This window comes from Balaenoptera ricei, chromosome 13, assembly GCF_028023285.1.
Source record: "Balaenoptera ricei isolate mBalRic1 chromosome 13, mBalRic1.hap2, whole genome shotgun sequence".
Classification (NCBI taxonomy): domain Eukaryota; kingdom Metazoa; phylum Chordata; class Mammalia; order Artiodactyla; family Balaenopteridae; genus Balaenoptera; species Balaenoptera ricei.
In genome coordinates, this window is record NC_082651.1 from 40,752,272 (window position 1) to 40,768,056 (window position 15,785).

The window sequence follows — 15,785 nt, forward strand, 5'->3', positions numbered from 1 at the left end:
TGAATCTTTGTTGGGAATTTAGATGATGTATCATTTTTGCTATTGCAAGTGACTCTATAATATACATTTTCATGCAGTATTAACTATAGAAGAATGAAAATGGAACAGATATTTGAATTTGTGAATTGTCTCTCTCCTCCTTTCTTCCCTTTGTGTGGTGCTGTGCAGCCTCCATTGGGGAACTCCCTGCCTTGACCCCTCTGATAAATACCTGATTTCTTCCAGGCCTGGAAAGAGATGTCTTGCTTATCATTATAGACCATAAATTGTTGGGCTAAACTTGTCCTGTTGTCAGAAAGATTGCAAATGGCAGGCTGATTCTGGTTGCTCCGTTTCTGCCAACTTGAATCTTTCTAACCTGTAATCTCCACTTGCTTCCCCCTTTGCTTGATGCTGCTTCCTCTAAACTCTCCCATCACTGTCAGAGTTCGATCTTCTTCAGGATGTCCCAATAGTACTTCAGATGCAGTACAGCCTAAATTTCATGCTTTATTTTTCCTTTTTTCTCCATTCCTTCTCCCCTTTAATGGCATCACTACCCAATCCATCACTCAAACTAAAAAATCTTAAATTTATCCTTGATTCCTCTGTTTCTCCCACTTACTACTCATTCTCCTGGGTATAGGGTAAATTTTCAAGTGATGTCAACGCTATGCCCTTACCACATCTCAAACCAATTGTTTACTCTGTATCTCTATTACTTCTAACCCCAATTAAAGCTCTTTCAACTTATCACTTTCTTCATTATTTCTTCAGTGTAGTCCATCCTCCACAATGGAGTAGAATGACCAAAGTTGTCAACTCCACACTTAGATCTACCTTTGATCACTTCCCTTTGTCTAAATGATAAAATCCAAACTTCCTTCTCCTGTATAAAATCCAAACTTGCTGACTCTAGTCTACCTTCACAGCCTCTTTTCTACCTTTTCCCTCTCATCCTACGTATGCTTCATTCAGACTTTCACCCTGAATGTCTTGCTCGTTCGTATCTTTTTACCTTTACAAACAATGTTCCTCCACCAGCAAGACTCTTTTTGTTGACGTGATGAGTACTATTAGTGAGCAACATTACTTATGTAATGCTGAAATGACCAAGTTGTTTTTCTAAGTTGAGTAAAATTATTAGCTTCCTGATGAAAGATTGTCTTGTTTGAAAAATAAATGCAGGCAGCTTCAAGTTATTTATGATTTTATTGCACTGATTCCAAGAATATGGTAGTTTTTGAGGTTTGCTTAAGAGCATCTTTGTGATCTGTTTTTGTAAACACCCCACACGTGCTTGAAAAGAATGTGTATTTTCTAATAAATAAATGCAGGGTTACATATCCAGTGAATCAAACTTAATAATTGTGCTATTCAAATCATCTGCATCTTTACTAATTTGTATAAAACCTGCTTTATCCAATTACCAACAGAAGAGTGTTAAAACCTCCCTCTATTATTGTGGTGTATCATTTTATTCTTAATAATAGTGTCAGTTTTTATTTTGTATATTTTGTTGTATATTCTGAGACTGTGCTCTGGGTATATAAAAGTTTAGAAATTTTATGTCTTGGTGAATTATTCTTTTACCAGTATATAGTGACCCTCTTTATTCCTAAATATTGCTTTTTTGTCTTATAGTCTATACTGCACCTACTTTCTCTTTTGTTTTTAGTATCTGCTCAGTATGTCTTTTTCCATTGCTTGACTTTGAACTTTCTGTGTCCTCATAGTTATTTTTAGATTTATCTCTTATAAGCAGTATACAGTTGTATTTGCTTATTAATACATGAAAACTTCTATCTTTTAACTGATTAATTTAGATCATTGCAATCACATTTTTGTTTCTAACATCTTATTTGTGCTATTTACCGTGCCTTTGCTTTGTTTCTTTTTGTTTTCATCTTTTCCTGCTTTCTATTTTTTATATTTTGGTTTTAAAATGTTAGCATTACAAATATGAATTTATAGAATGCAGATATTTTTTAAACTATTTTACACCTGGAATCACTTTCAGTCTTTGACACACATATCAAGGATTATATCTTTTTTTGCTTTTATGTAATGGCTGTCAATTCTACTGCTTCGTATTTACTTGACAAATACACTGACAATTTGCTTCTAGTTAAGAAGGCAGAAAAATCCCTAATTTCAAGATATTCGTTTTTCCTTTTGCCATTATTTATTTGAATGACAGAGATGTCAAATTTAATAAAATCAACACCACTTGGCTATTTACATAATTTGAATACCAATTCACTGATGTACCTAGTCTGCTGACTTATTGAATGATGTTAGTCCCTTTGCAGTTGCTACCAGAATGACAGTGCTTTGCTGATGGTATTAAGAGCTAATCAAAGTGAACATAAAACCTAAATTCATATTTTTTCTTTAAAACGTGAGAACCAACTGACAAAGGATTAATCTCGAAAATTTACAAGCAGCTCATGCAGCTCAATATCAGAAAAACAAAAAACCCAATCCAAAAATGGGCAGAAGACCTAAATAGGCATTTCTCCAAAGAAGATATACAGATTGCCAACAAACACATGAAAGAATGCTCAACATCATTAATCATTAGAGAAATGCGAATCAAAACTACGATGAGATATCATATCACACCGGTCAGAATGGCCATCATCAAAAAATCTAGAAACAATAAATGCTAGAGAGAGTGTGGAGAAAAGGGAACCCTCTTGCACTGTTGGTGGGAATGTAAATTGATACAGCCACTCTGGAGAATAGTATGGAGGTTCCTTAAAAAACTAAAAATAGAACTACCATACAACACAGCAATCCCACTACTGGGCATATACCCTGAGAAAACCATAATTCAAAAAGAGTCATGAACCACAATGTTCATTGCAGCTCTATTTCCAATAGCCAGGACATGGAAGCAACCTAAGTGTCCATCGACAGATGAATGGATAAAGAAGATGTGGCACATATATACAATGGAATATTACTCAGCCATAAAAAGAAAAGAAATTGAGTTATTTGTAGTGAGGTGGATGGACCTAGAGTCTGTCATACAGAGTGAAGTAAGTCAGAAAGAGAAAAATACCATATGCTAACACACATATATGGAATCTAAAAAAAAAAAAAAAATGGTCATGAAGAACCTAGGGGCAGGACGTGAATAAAGATGCAGACCTACTAGAGAATGGACTTGAGGACACGGGGAGGGGGAAGGGTAAGCTGGGACAAAGTGAGAGAGTGGCATGGACATATATACATGACCAAATGTAAAGCCAATAGCTAGTGGGAAGCAGCCGCATAGCACAGGGAGATCAGCTTGGTGCTTTGTGACCACCTAGAGGGGTGGGATAGGGAGGGTGGGAGGGAGGGAGACGCAAGAGGGAAGAGATATGGGGATATATGTATATGTATAGCTGATTCACTTTGTTATAAAGCAGAAACTAACACACCATTGTAAAGCAATTATACTCCAATAAAGATGTTAAAAGAAAGATATTTATATTATTTACTTTTTATAAATTTATTTATTTATTTATTTACTTTTGGCCGCATTGGGTCTTTGTTGCTGCGCGCAGGCTTTCTCTAGTTGCAGTGAGCGGGGCTACTCTTTGTTGCGGCACGCAGGCGTCTCATTGTGGTGGCTTCTCTTATTGCGGAGCACGGCTCTAGGCGCACGGGCTTCAGTAGTTGTGGCACGTGGGCTCAGTAGTTGTGGCTCACGGGCTCTAGAGCGCAGGCTCAGTAGTTGTGGCGCATGGGCTTGGTTGCTCCGCGACATGTGGGATCTTCCAGGACCAGGGCTCAAACCCGTGTCCCCTGCATTGGCAGGCAGATTCTTAACCACTGCGCCACCAGGGAAGTCCCAAGATCAAGATATTTTAAAGGGATGTTATAGAAAAAGGAATAATTCAGTAACTCACATATTCAGAGATGCACCTTTACTCTCCAGCAACCCAGGCTACCTCTAGTTCCTTGCATGGATAGTGCTGTTTCCCCCTCCATGTCTTTGCTTATACTACCCTCTTCCCCTGCTGGGATGTCCTTCACCTTTCCCCTGTTTTTTATGTAAAGTTTTGGGGGAAATATTTTAGATTTACAGAAAAGTTGCAAAGATAATATAGAGAGTTCCTGTATGCCTTTCACCCAGTTTCCCCTAATGTTAACATCTTTTCTCTTACCATTGTACATTTGTCACAACTAAGAAATCAACATTGGCACATTATTATTAACTAACTATAGACTTTATTCACATTTCATCAGTTTTTCCACTAATGTCCTTTTTCTATTTCAGGATCCAATCCAGGATACTACATTGCATTTAGTCATCCTATCTCCTTAGACTCTCTGCCTTCTATTTGATTGTTTTTTTAAATCTCCTTTCCCTCTTTTTCCCTTTAGTTTGATGGTTTTGCATTCTATTTCTGTTCTTTTAGAACTTACCAACACACCATGTTTCCTGGGATATGGAGAGACTGTCACATATGTTGCTGTGGTGGTATAAGTTGGTACAACTTATAAGGAGGGAATATAGTGTGTATATCTTTTAATCCAGCAGTTCCCCTCCAATGACTCAGTCCTGCAGATTTATATACTTGTGCACATGTACTAGGTTATTTACTACATCATTATTTATAATTGTTTAATAGGATACTAATGAAGAAGTTTTATATACTGATAGGAAATGAGACCCAATATATTGTTAAGTGGGGACGGGGAAGCAAAATTCAGAACAATGTATTTAATATGCTTTGATAAAAGGTTTCCTTATTCCTACTAGATTTGTTTTCTGGCCTGCCCTTTCACTCAGGTTCAGCCCGTGAGGAGTCGTGTCTTTTCACAGCAATCTCAGTTCTAACCAGGCTGCATGGACAGGTCCAAGTTATTGTCTCCAGTCCCCATGTGGGCTTGAAAACCCAAGCTTCAGGCACTTCCCTGCCTGCTAGAACAACCAAGTGAATTTTTCATTACTCCCTGTTTTGGATAATGACTTTTTACATCAATGTAAAAAACTACTCTATCACCTAGGAATATGAAAATTAAATAAAGAATAATATATGCAAAGAATTTAGCTCAATACCTGACCCAAAGTACCCAATAAACATTAACTATTGTTGTTGAGTTGCTTTTTCTAGTTTTCTGTGTGCTGTCAGACTTGCTACTGCTATTTAGATTGATAATGCGGATCACCAGACATTAATCTAAAAAATCCTTATTTAGGCTTTTGCACTCTGAAAAGATTTGGAGCTTAGACAAACTGCAAAAAGGAGAGAAATTAAACTAGAAAGTGGCTGTGTTTATAAACAAGCAGTCTTGAAACACAAGACCATTGTGGTAATTGGAATGGTCTGTATCCCAGAGTGTCCTGCTTAATAGATGCAGAGCTCACCAACTAGCTGGGAAAAGGCAGAGCACTGTGTTTACCCTCAAGGTGGTCAGATGGGGCAAATCTGAATTCCTAAGCAAGCTCCACAATTACTCTCTACCCAGAAACTTACCATGGCCCTCACCATCTAAATGTTTACATTAAGGATTCTGTTATCCTGAAGTGTTGCGGGATTCTGGCTCTTAAAAAAAAACGAAAAACAAAAAACAAAAAACAGGCATCTACTAGATCTGAGAACATTTTCTCTCTTTATAAATGTATTTAATAATAAAATAGAAACACATGTTCTTTTTCCAAATACCATGTTAATTCAAAAAAGGCCTTTTCATTAGATGATATATACACAAGGGCTAAAGATTACAAAGGAAAAAAATTAAATTGTAAACTATACAAGGATGCTTAGGAGAAGACCTTAACAGCGGCAGTAATCAAAGATGCTATCCCATCTGCTTGCTCTGTTTGCAATCTGACATTCACGGGGAGTACTATCTAGGGAGAGCCTGAAATGGTTTCATAATCCGTAACCGCAAAGGGATGACTCAGATCTTTATCTTTTATAAACTGCACTCATAACTTGGTGCTTTACTCACTTTCCCAAAGTCTAAATGTTTGGTCCAATGATTTAAAACAAGTTGAAGGCATCTCTTTGTTTTGGGTTTTTTTTTTTTTTTTCCCCACTGCATTTTCTGGATATTGGTTTCTCAGTGGCTATTAGCTATTGCAATCCGTTAACCCTCATAACTTTCTCTGCCTATGGGGCTCTTTCTATCGTCTCACCAAATTAGAGTGGTGCCTGGTGACCAAGGAAAAGACAGCGGTGTTCTTTGCCAGGAGGGATGCAGGGCACGGGAGATGGACCTTAGACATACTGAACACAGAAGCTGCTGCCACCACACATTTTCTGTGCTGGTGACTCACACAGAAAGCAGCTAGTCTCTGAAGAGAGAGTGAGTGTAGTGCAAGGTCTCACATGAAACTAAGTGTCTCTTCTCCTCTTAGTGTCTTAGCCACCAGCCTCATCTTATTGGTTGAGTTATTAAGGAATGGTAAATACGTGAGGGGACCCCTAGCATGAAAGTCCCCTCTGCCCAATTAGGGTTCAGAGTAGCTTGTGATGAGATATTTGAAGTGTTGTACATATGTTCAGTAATATACACAACTCATTGTGCAATAATAGCATTTTCCAAGAGAATTACTCATGTAGTCCAGGGAACCCCATGACCTCTCTCTGACATAGGCCAGAATTAGATACTTCTGAGAAAGCTACTAGGTGCGCGCAGAAGGACTCAGTTACAAATAACTCTATCACAGGAAGAAAGGCTGTGCGCTCTGCGTGCCTCCGCAGCTGATAATCAGCTCAGTTTCTAGCCTAGGGCTGTTTGTTTGTTTTTGAGATTCTGTAACTAGGTACAGTGCTACTCAAATATATCGTAAAGTTTTTATATTAAAAATGATTAAGAGGCTTCTTGAATAAATTGTCCAATGCCTTAAAAATATAATTATTACATAGTTGTTCTCATGTCTACACAGAAATATTTCCTCCCATACTTTAAGGCCTACCTTTCCTGTAGAAAGCTTTCTCTGATAAATTCTGGACACAAAGATGGCCTTTTGAACTTTTCTCATATACGGCATTTCCCTACTGCAGTGAGTAGGTGTTTGTCAGCTTGGGATATAGCACTTGCCTCTCTTTTTTTAGGTCTGACTCTGTTTTCCAGCGGCAATCACAGAATTCTCTGTGTCTTATAGGACTTGTTATTCAAGTGCCCAGAACACACCAGGTAGTGGGGTCCAGACAACAAAAGGACAGAAGTTGTAAATGTTTAAAAGAAATACCATCTTCTTTGGCTATTTCATTAGTGAATCTCCCAGGTTCTGAGAAGCTCTTAATGACTTGTCTCATTATTGTGAGAATACCGGCTGTTTCTCAGTTATTCTGGATCTCTGCTCAGTTACCCCTTGCCTTTTCCTTCATATCCCTTGCCTTTGCCCAGCCTCACCTCCCCAGCTTGACCCTCTTACCAGCTGGTTAGTTCATAAGGGTTTCCTAAAACCAAGGAGCAGACAGGTAAAAGAAGGCAGTCATAGAGTATTTATGGGTTTCAGATACATATGTCAAATAGGATGTGTTTTCAGACATCTTCTGGGCCGAAACACTGAGTTGATTACAGTGACACTCAAAAGAAGGTAGCCTCTGCCCTTAAGTACTTTAAAAGTAAGTTATTCTTAGAGGTTCATTCGTTCATTTATTCAATAAGTATTTGCTGAGCCTCTGCTGTGTGCCAGGCACTTGAGATATATCAGTGAACAAAACAGACCAAGATTTCTGACCTCATGGAGCTTACAATTTAGGATAGAGGAGTGAGGAAATAAATAAGGAGAATAATTAATCAACTGTATACTTACAGGTGGGTAATAAAGATTGTGGAAAGAATAAGAAAGTAGAACAAGGGAAAGGGGGTTGAGACTACGGAGATTTGGAGAGACGGGTCACAGTATTAAATAAGAAAGGGTAAGCCTCCTTGAGGGTGAGATTTGAGCAACACCTTGAGGGAGGTGATATAATTAGCCAAGCAGGTACCTGAGAGAAGAGCAGTGTTCCAGGTGACGGGAGAGCCATGATTTATCATTTAAAATTTGCAGGCATTTTTAAATTTAGCAATTTGTTGTAGATTGTTTTATTCTTCTTTTTCAAATGAAGAAACTGGATATACCAGCTGAATATCAGCTCTGGCTTAAAGCAACCGTCAGTTGAGGTAGATTTTAGACAGAGGCCATTGTCTTGGTTTTACAGATTGGGAAAAGTAAAACACATAAAGGAAAGGGGAACTAAATTCCTTAGAGTCATGAAACTGAGCAACATGGAACAGGCCACAATCTTTTAGATTAGCACTGCGCTAATATGTCATCACAGGGTTTGTCTTCCTTGGGGCTTAGAGATTTATTTCCTTGTAAATTGATTTCAGATATTTTCTTTGATATATTAAATTGTCCTCAGTTTCCCTATGTGATATGATGTACTTACACTTGTTATAAAGCAAGTTAAATGAATTTCAATGAAGAGGGGGAAACTATAGCATGGAGACCCTAGACATAAGTCTGGTCATTTCTTAGCAACATTGCCACACGGTACATGCTTTGAGTGCCCTGGAAATTATTAGGATGTTTTCTTAGAGGTCAGAGTGCCCATCTGGAAGGTCTGTAGGGAATCTGCTTGTGATCATCTCTGCTGCCCCAGGGGGCATGAAGAGCCAGCCCTCCTCTGGTATTTTCTCACTGTCTTGGCTGGTTAGCGAGCAGCCATCTGCTTTGGTTCAAGTGAGGAGGGTCAGCAGAGAGAGGACTTGCAAGGAGCAGGGCCATCACCTAGGAGCAGTTTAGAAAGAGCTGGGTGTATTCCCTAAGCTCAGTCCAGTTTATATACTTTGTAGACCCTGGAAAGTATGAGCACTCACAGATAAATTCATCTCATTTCCACGCTTGGGTACCTAATGGAGCCTTAACTTTCATCAGAGTTTATTAAAACATATATGTAACACTTGGAATCTCCAAAACCCTTTACAATTATTTATTGGCTAATTAAGCCCTGCAGCTTCCCTGGGAAGCAAGTTGGTACTTTCATCCCCATTTTAGAGATTAGACACGAATAGGTTAAGTGGCTTACCTGAGGCTGTACCGTGAGTCAGGTCCCCAGTCATTCCACAGTACGTGAGCCAGTATTCAACCATGGCCCCACCAGCACAAATCACTTAACCTCTCTGAGTCTTAGTTTTTCATGTTATGTATGAGATACTAATGATCTTCGTCCTACCCATTCCAAAGAATGACTGTGAAGATAAAACGAGGCAAACTGAAAGTGCTGTAATGCTCGTTATAATGAGGTAATGGATTAAGGCAGAAGGAATCAGCAACCTCATTATTTAATATTTAGGGAGTGCTACTTGTTTGGGGCCAGAGTGGAAAAAATGGAAAAAGAGATAACCTATCGCTGACCCTTTAACAAAACTGAGTCCTTCTGCTTGTTTGACTCAGATTAGAGTAGGGAAGAGAAGAAAAACAAAAAGTAGTAAACTAAAGATTAAAAGAGTGAGTAATGCTAGGAGGAGAGAAACGAAAGAGGTAAAATTGCGAGTCTTCCCAAGATTAGCAATAAACCGCTAATCTCGACCTAAGAATCATTATCTGAATCCCAGCAGTATTGCAGCAGACAGGGAGAAGCTTCAAATTCCAGAGCAGAGGATGCTAGCTGGATTCTGCTGTCCAAACCATTGGTCTGTGTCCCAGATCTGGTAATGATCTTTCAAGATCATGTAGTCCTGCACTCTCTCCCTCCCAACCCGCTCCCCACCCCACTCCCTCCTGCAACTGCCCAAGCCAAACTTTAGAAAATGAGACCATTGCTTGGTTGTCAGTATCCACGCACTGGCTGACCACTTGATGATCGCAGCTGGTGTTCCCTTCAGCCCTCTCTCGTCTGGCCTTGAGAATTCCAGACCAGCCCTTTCTTTCAGTATCATCACTGGCGAATGCCAGTGCCTCTTGTTGCCAGTATAAAGCAAGGCCCCCAGATACAAGCAATTGCAGGTACAGTCAAGTTGCTAAAACAGCCTTCTTTTCATCCCCTCTGGGTTTTTTGTTTGTTTGTTTTTTTTAAAGTTGGGCCATATAAGAGTAGAATTGACGGTTTAAGGAAATATAAAAACTGGAGTAAGTGGTGAGGGATAAATGCAAAAGAAGAGGTCCTGGGAACAAATAAAAACTCAGCAAGGTGATGAACGGTGTTGGAGGACAGTGGACAAATAAATCATTACTGATCGGGTTAATTTGTTTTGGATGAAAATGCATACACACATGCATTTGTGCACGTACACTCACACATACGCCATGTTATGAGACCTTTGTTAGGTGGCCTCCTTATTCTAGGTTAAGTCCCTAGAAATTAAGATAGGATCGAAGAATTCATTCGTATCCATAAAAGCTAAAGTGTAAAATGTCTTTATGCTTAGGATTAAAGCTCTATAGCTACTAGAGCAGGAAGCAACCTGAAAAATTCGCCTTGCTGAGGAGCTGAACACTAAGTAGCCCTTCTATAAGCCTCACTGCACACATCCACAAATAACAAACACATTTATGAGGTGTTTTCTTGGTTGACACAAGGCACACAATATTTCTCCTCTGAGTGCACACCGACTTGTTAATGGCAAAAGTTTGTGCCTTCATTGTTCCTAGTAGCATGCATTTTCCTTTTCCAAAGAGTCCTTCAGTGATTTAGAACAAATTACTTAACCTCTCTGGCCTCATTCTCTTTATCTGTAAAGTGGGCTTATTAATAAACCCTGCCTCATAGGGTTGTTTTGAGGATAATTAAAATGATATATAAAGGTGCTTAGCACAGTGTCTGGCACGTAGTAGCCGTATTAACACTTAGCACTTACTGAATGCCTGCTGTCTGCTAGGTCCTTTTCAAGGCAGTTGAGGCACAAAGGAAATAAAGCATAACCAAGGAGCCTTCAAGATGCTCATCCTCTCTTCAACTCCTGGAAACTCCTAACTAAAAATGCCTGATATCAGTCCCTTGAAGCAGACCCAATGTGCCTAAGCATTCGGGCATCCATAGTAACACCCATACTCACACTGTGATTGTCTCGTATCTCTTTCCCCATCTTCCACTCTTCTGTCTGGCCTCTTGAAGTCAAGTTCCCTCTATCCTGCTTTGAACAAGGAATACCCCTACGGTAGAAGACTGTGTCTTGGCCACTAGGTCAGAATCTCCCCGGTTGGGGGACTTTTCCTTCCTCCACTGCAGGCACTTGGTACATCGTGACTCTTGCACACAGTGAGCTCTCTGAATGTAAAAGGAACTCACCCACTCCTTGTACACCAGCTCCATTTTGTAGCTGAGGGACTGTATGCAGCAGAGATGATCAATACCTTCATTCCACGCCACTGAGTTTGGAAGTCCAACTCGGGTAGCCATGCTATACCAACTTCTTGATCCTCCTGTGTGTTTGTTGTATGCTCGTTCCTTATCCTGATCTGAGTAAAGAAAGAGAAAGTAGCCAGGAGGGAGGGACTGAGGTTTAGGTACCAGAACTGCATCATGTTTTTAATCCTTACCTTCTCATGACCTGCAAATATTGGTATTATCCAAGGCGTGCCTGCGGTGGGAAAACAGGGTATAATAGTGGGATTCTACGGAGGCACACAATGTACACCTTTAATCCCCAAAGCTAGGCCTATAGGAGCAGAGAGAGACACGTCAGTTCAGGCCACCTTCTTCCCTTAGCTCATTTGCTACAGCTTTTCTTCATGGTCTCCCTGCTGCCAGCCTTACTGTCCGCTGGATGATATTTTCCATGCTGCTGTCAGATGGGAGTCATCTCTTGCTGCTCAAAGATCCCATAACCGTAGTTCTCTCTTCCGACAGTTATTGCTTTCTACCTTGTATGTAGAACTGTGTGTGAGTATCCTGTCTTCGCCAGATTAGAAGGTTATAAGGTCACTGTGCTGCAATATCTTTCCCTCCTTTGACTGTCAGGGTTCTTTCATTTATGAGCGGTGCGGTCTATAGTAGTCTATGGAATCAATTGCCTCTATTTAAATCCTGGCCCTGCCACATGCTAGCTGTCTGATCATGAGTAAGTTACTTTTCAGTGCCTCAGTTTCCTCATTTATAAGAAGAAGATGATAATAGACTCTTGTAGAGCTACTAAAGATCAAATAAGGAGATCCATGAACAATACCTGGCATATAGTTAATAGTCTATGAATGTAAGCTGCTGCTACTACTACTCTACTACTACTACTACTACTACTACTACTACTACTACTACTACTACTACTAGTACTAGTCAGATGACAGTGTTTTTCTTCAGGGCTTCTGAGGTTCTGTGCTTGCTTCTAAGGTGACGACCTTCCCTTAAAGAAGACTCATTCTTGGTCATGGATAAGAGTGCCTGCTACGGTACCAGCTGGAAAAAGCAGAATCTGTCCTTACTTAACTCTGTATTCTTTACAGTGCTGTGAAATAGATGCTAATTAATGTCTTAAGATTTATTTTTCCCATTTTAAAGCTAATAAATACTCATTAAATAAACTTAGAAAATGTAAGGTATGATTCAGAAAGAAAAAATATTACCCATTGTTTTACCACACAGAGATAATCCCTGTAAATATTTCGGTGTATCTTCTTTCCTCACTAATATGTAATATGTAGAATTGAGCTCATTCTGTATATATAATTTTATATGCTGGTTTTTATATACCGACTATCTTAAGAACATTTTCTCCTATATTTTTACAAACATAACTAAAATTGTCATGGTTGTACTGTAAATTACATTAACATTCCCTTATTGTTGAATGTTGCCAAATTTAAGTTATAATGAATAAAATCTGTAATGATCATTTTGGTATATAATGCTTTTTTAAAAGCATGTCAGGTGATTTAGTACTATAAGCTGTCAAGAATAAAATGATGGCGTCAGAGAATATCAGTGACAGTATACGAAATGTCAATTTTCGTTTTCAGCATCCATTTTCTTCCCTTTTTTGAAAAAAGTTGAGACAACATTTGGTCAACTCCATGCTTCTTACTTTCCAGTAGTCCTTAAGCATCTGTATATTCAAAAAATAAAATTAAAGGTGAGGAGGCGTCTGCAGAGGACTGGCCTGACAGGCGTATCAGTCTGAGCAGGATGAGAAGGCTGTCTGTTTGGAGGGTGGCCTGGCGCAAGGACCCAGGGCGCAGGAGGGTGAGGAAGGCCTCCCCGGAGAGGTGGCCTGGAGTGGGCTGTCGGAGCCCACCCAGGGTGAGGCAGGAGTGTATGCACGGAGGCACTCTGGCTCCAGGTGTCAGAACCCATGTGCGCAGGGGAAGCACACACTTGGAGGAGTGGCGTGGCATGGGCAATCAGAGCACAGGGGCAGCATAAGGGAGTCCGAGCCAAACCCAAAAAGGAGGGTATCCACGTGAGGGAGAAGGTAGAAACTCATTATATAAAGGGACATTGATTAAATAAGTGAATACATTAAGGATAATGAAAGCCAGTTTCTAACCGTCAGAGAAGGGGTTTACAGACATGGAAAGGGAAAAAAGTCAAATGAACCCTATGGTGTGAACTCTTGGTTTTTTATTATAGATAAATATAAAAATAAATATAGAAGTAAATAAGTATATGTGTGATGTATACGTACATAGGAACATATATAATACGTATGTTCCCTTAGTTGGTCTGGGAACAGTAATACCCCCATGGCAATGAGCAAGCATGTCTAGTGCTATATCTTGGCTTCTCAATATAATTTACTAAAAGGAACCAGCGCATTTTGGACAAATGACTGTTTCCTGGGAAAGTACAAGATGAGCCTACAACAACTTTTTGTACCATAAATCAAGTGCTCAAAGAATGATGGGGATATGTCAGAATGATACAGAAGCCAGCCTGACGGGGCCACCACTGGCTAAATTGGGGATAATTTGAGCACCAAAATAAATTATTAGAGTAACAAATTATATTGAAAAGATAAGAAATCACAAGTCAATACAGATACAAATAAAAAACTGAGTACATTGAAAGTTTGATGAGGAATGGGATATTTCTGTAATTTCAAAGTATGTATCTCCCCACAAAATACTTATTAGTTAAGAGGGAGAAACTATGCCATCATCAGTAACAGGGCAGTTTGAAATCAGGTGCCGCTAGATAGGTTGCACTGAGGAAAAAAGCAAGATCACTGGTATAATATTGTTGCCAAAAATGAATCTTCTGAATCTAATCGTAGGAGAACATCAGACAAATCCAAATTGAGAGACATTCTATAAAGTAACTTATCTATAATCTTCGAAAGTGTCATGGTCATGAAAGTCAAGTAAAGTCAAGGAACTAACAGTTCCAAATTCAAGGAGTCTAAATAAATGACAATTAAATGCAACTTGTAATTCTCAGCTGGATGCTTCCGTTCTAAAAGACAGTGAGACAACTGGTGAAACTTGGGTGGGATTTGAGGATTAGATGATAGTAACCTATCATTGTAATTTTCTGAATTTGATAGTTGTATTGTGCTTATGTAGAATAATGTCCTTGTTTATAGGAAATATATGTTAAAGTATTTGCTAGAGATAGGGCATCAGATTGGCATTTTACTCTCAAATCGTTCAGGAAATTAAAAAAAATTTTTTTTGTACTGTACTTCCAACTTTTCTGTAAGCTTGTGATTATTTCAAAGTGTAAAATATTTAATTAATTCAAAAAGGGAAAAAATAAAGCAGATTCAAAAATTATATGAAAACCAAAATAAATTAACCTAATTGTATCTTAAATTGATAACGTAACCATGTAGAACAAACAATAATTTCAAATAACTTTTGAAAACAGTTCTGTTCTTTCCACAAAAGGACTGCAAAAAATCTTTTAAATTTTACTCATAAGTTCATTATAGTTGGTAATACTGATGTTATACTTTGAATCAATTTTATGTATATTATAGGTAAACAACTTAATAGATTAATGTTATTAGGAATAAAGATTTTTACTAAAAGAAAGAAACTGATTTAAAATAAGTAATAGAGACGAGGGCTGAACGGTGCTCTGATGAGGTTTCTTTCCTACATATTTAGTGAATAATCCTATTTAATGTATTCCTGTACAACACTATTTACATTATATCAGAACTTAAGAAAAATAGAACATTTTCCCAGTTCACTTTATGAAATTAGCCTAATTCTAAAAGTTACATTTCCAAACACACACACAAAAAAGCAAACTATCTATCATTTTTAATTAGAACATGGATTTCTTTTAATCTCAAATAAAATACTACTGAGTGAATTCAACAGCATTTTAAAAGAATAATCTATTTTGACCAAATGAGATTTATCTGAGAAACACAAGGATATTTCACATTATCACATTATCAGTAGATGATACTGTTACTTACTTCTTCACTAAGTAAGAAAACAAGAATGCCCACTGTCACCAGTATCATGGTACTATATATTCTGGTTAATGAATGTGACAAGCAGAAATAAGAGGCAAGGAAAAGAAAACAAAATTTTCCTCAATTATAAACAATATAATTGTCTGCTAATAAAACATAAGAATAAATTGAAAACTAATTGAAGTTTGATGAGAACTTATAAAGCAGAGTTGAAATACAAGTAACAGACTAGAAGAAAATGTGTTCAATATCTGTAATTGACAGGTTAATATCCAGAATATATAAAGAGCTCTCACTAATCAATAGGAAAAAGTCCACAGAAAAGTGTGCAACAGACGTGGACAGGAAAGTCACAAAATAAGAAGCCAAGAAGTATATGAGGTCCCTCATAATCGAGAAAGTAAAAATAAAAACAATGATAACATTTCTCTCTATCAAATTAGCAAATTTTTTAAAAGACAAATAATATTTAATCCTGGAAAAGGTACAGAGACTGGCTTTCA

The 15,785-nt window shown here is 38.3% G+C and overlaps 1 protein-coding gene across 3 annotated transcripts in view; it reads left to right on the top strand.

Moving 5' to 3' along the window:
• EXOC6B (exocyst complex component 6B) overlaps positions 1 to 15,785 on the top strand; it is a 727,664-nt gene that overhangs the window by 648,623 nt on the left and 63,256 nt on the right. The window contains exon 21 of one of the 3 annotated variants that reach the window (XM_059942978.1): positions 12,249 to 12,309. The exons of the other annotated variants lie outside the window; for them this stretch is intronic. Coding sequence (XP_059798961.1) covers positions 12,249 to 12,266 — 18 coding nt within the window. The 3' untranslated portion in view covers positions 12,267 to 12,309. Of the gene's footprint in view, positions 1 to 12,248; positions 12,310 to 15,785 lie in introns of those variants that run through there. 3 annotated transcript variants of the gene reach the window in all.